The sequence below is a fragment of the Penaeus monodon genome, chromosome 15, assembly GCF_015228065.2.
Source record: "Penaeus monodon isolate SGIC_2016 chromosome 15, NSTDA_Pmon_1, whole genome shotgun sequence".
NCBI classification, from domain to species: Eukaryota; Metazoa; Arthropoda; class Malacostraca; order Decapoda; family Penaeidae; genus Penaeus; species Penaeus monodon.
Genome location: NC_051400.1, coordinates 29,509,898 through 29,510,497, shown reverse-complemented (window position 1 = coordinate 29,510,497; position 600 = coordinate 29,509,898). Strand labels below are relative to the sequence as shown.

At 43.8% G+C, this 600-nt stretch overlaps 1 protein-coding gene across 1 annotated transcript in view; it reads left to right on the top strand.

Moving 5' to 3' along the window:
• Window positions 1-232, top strand: part of LOC119582311 (pro-resilin-like) — a 704-nt gene extending 472 nt beyond the window's left edge. The window contains exon 3 of the mRNA XM_037930526.1: window positions 40-232. Within this exon, the coding sequence (XP_037786454.1) occupies window positions 40-232 (193 nt within the window). The remainder of the gene's footprint in view (window positions 1-39) is intronic.
• The last annotated feature ends 368 nt before the right edge of the window (window positions 233-600 follow it).

The following is a 600-nucleotide window of genomic DNA, read 5'->3' as shown; positions in this document are numbered from 1 at the left end:
ATGTCGCGATGCATTTGATGAGAACATTGTTTTCCACAGTTACTACGTCCAGCTGCCCGATGGTCGACGTCTCCTGATCGAGTATTACGTGGACGCCACCGGTTATCATCCCACCATCACCTTCGAGGGAGAGGCGCAGTATCCTTCAGGAGGGAACCGGGGCTACGGCCAGTCCGGTCAGGGATCGAGCCAAGGGTCTCCCTCACAGTCATATGGGGCCCCATCTAAATAAGAGCGAGTGGACTACTGTCATATTTTTTGTTAGAAAGTTTTTGTTGGTCACGTGAATAAATGTTACAACAATGTTATGGAACGTTAGATTTTACCTAAGGAAACGGAAAATATATAAATGATAGGAAATATAAATGTAAAAGAAAAAATCTCTCTGTTACTGTAGATGGAAAAAGTTTTAAGGGCAGCAGTACTAATACTGTCACATGTTTTACCAAGATTCACTTTGATAACAACATTTCTAGAAAATATTAAGATCAGGTGCGTGATAATGGAATAAATAGTTTCTGCAGGTATGACAATACCCTCGGTCTTTAGGCGCGTTCGGGGGACACGCCCGGAGTCGCGGTCACACTCTTGTTAGGAAGG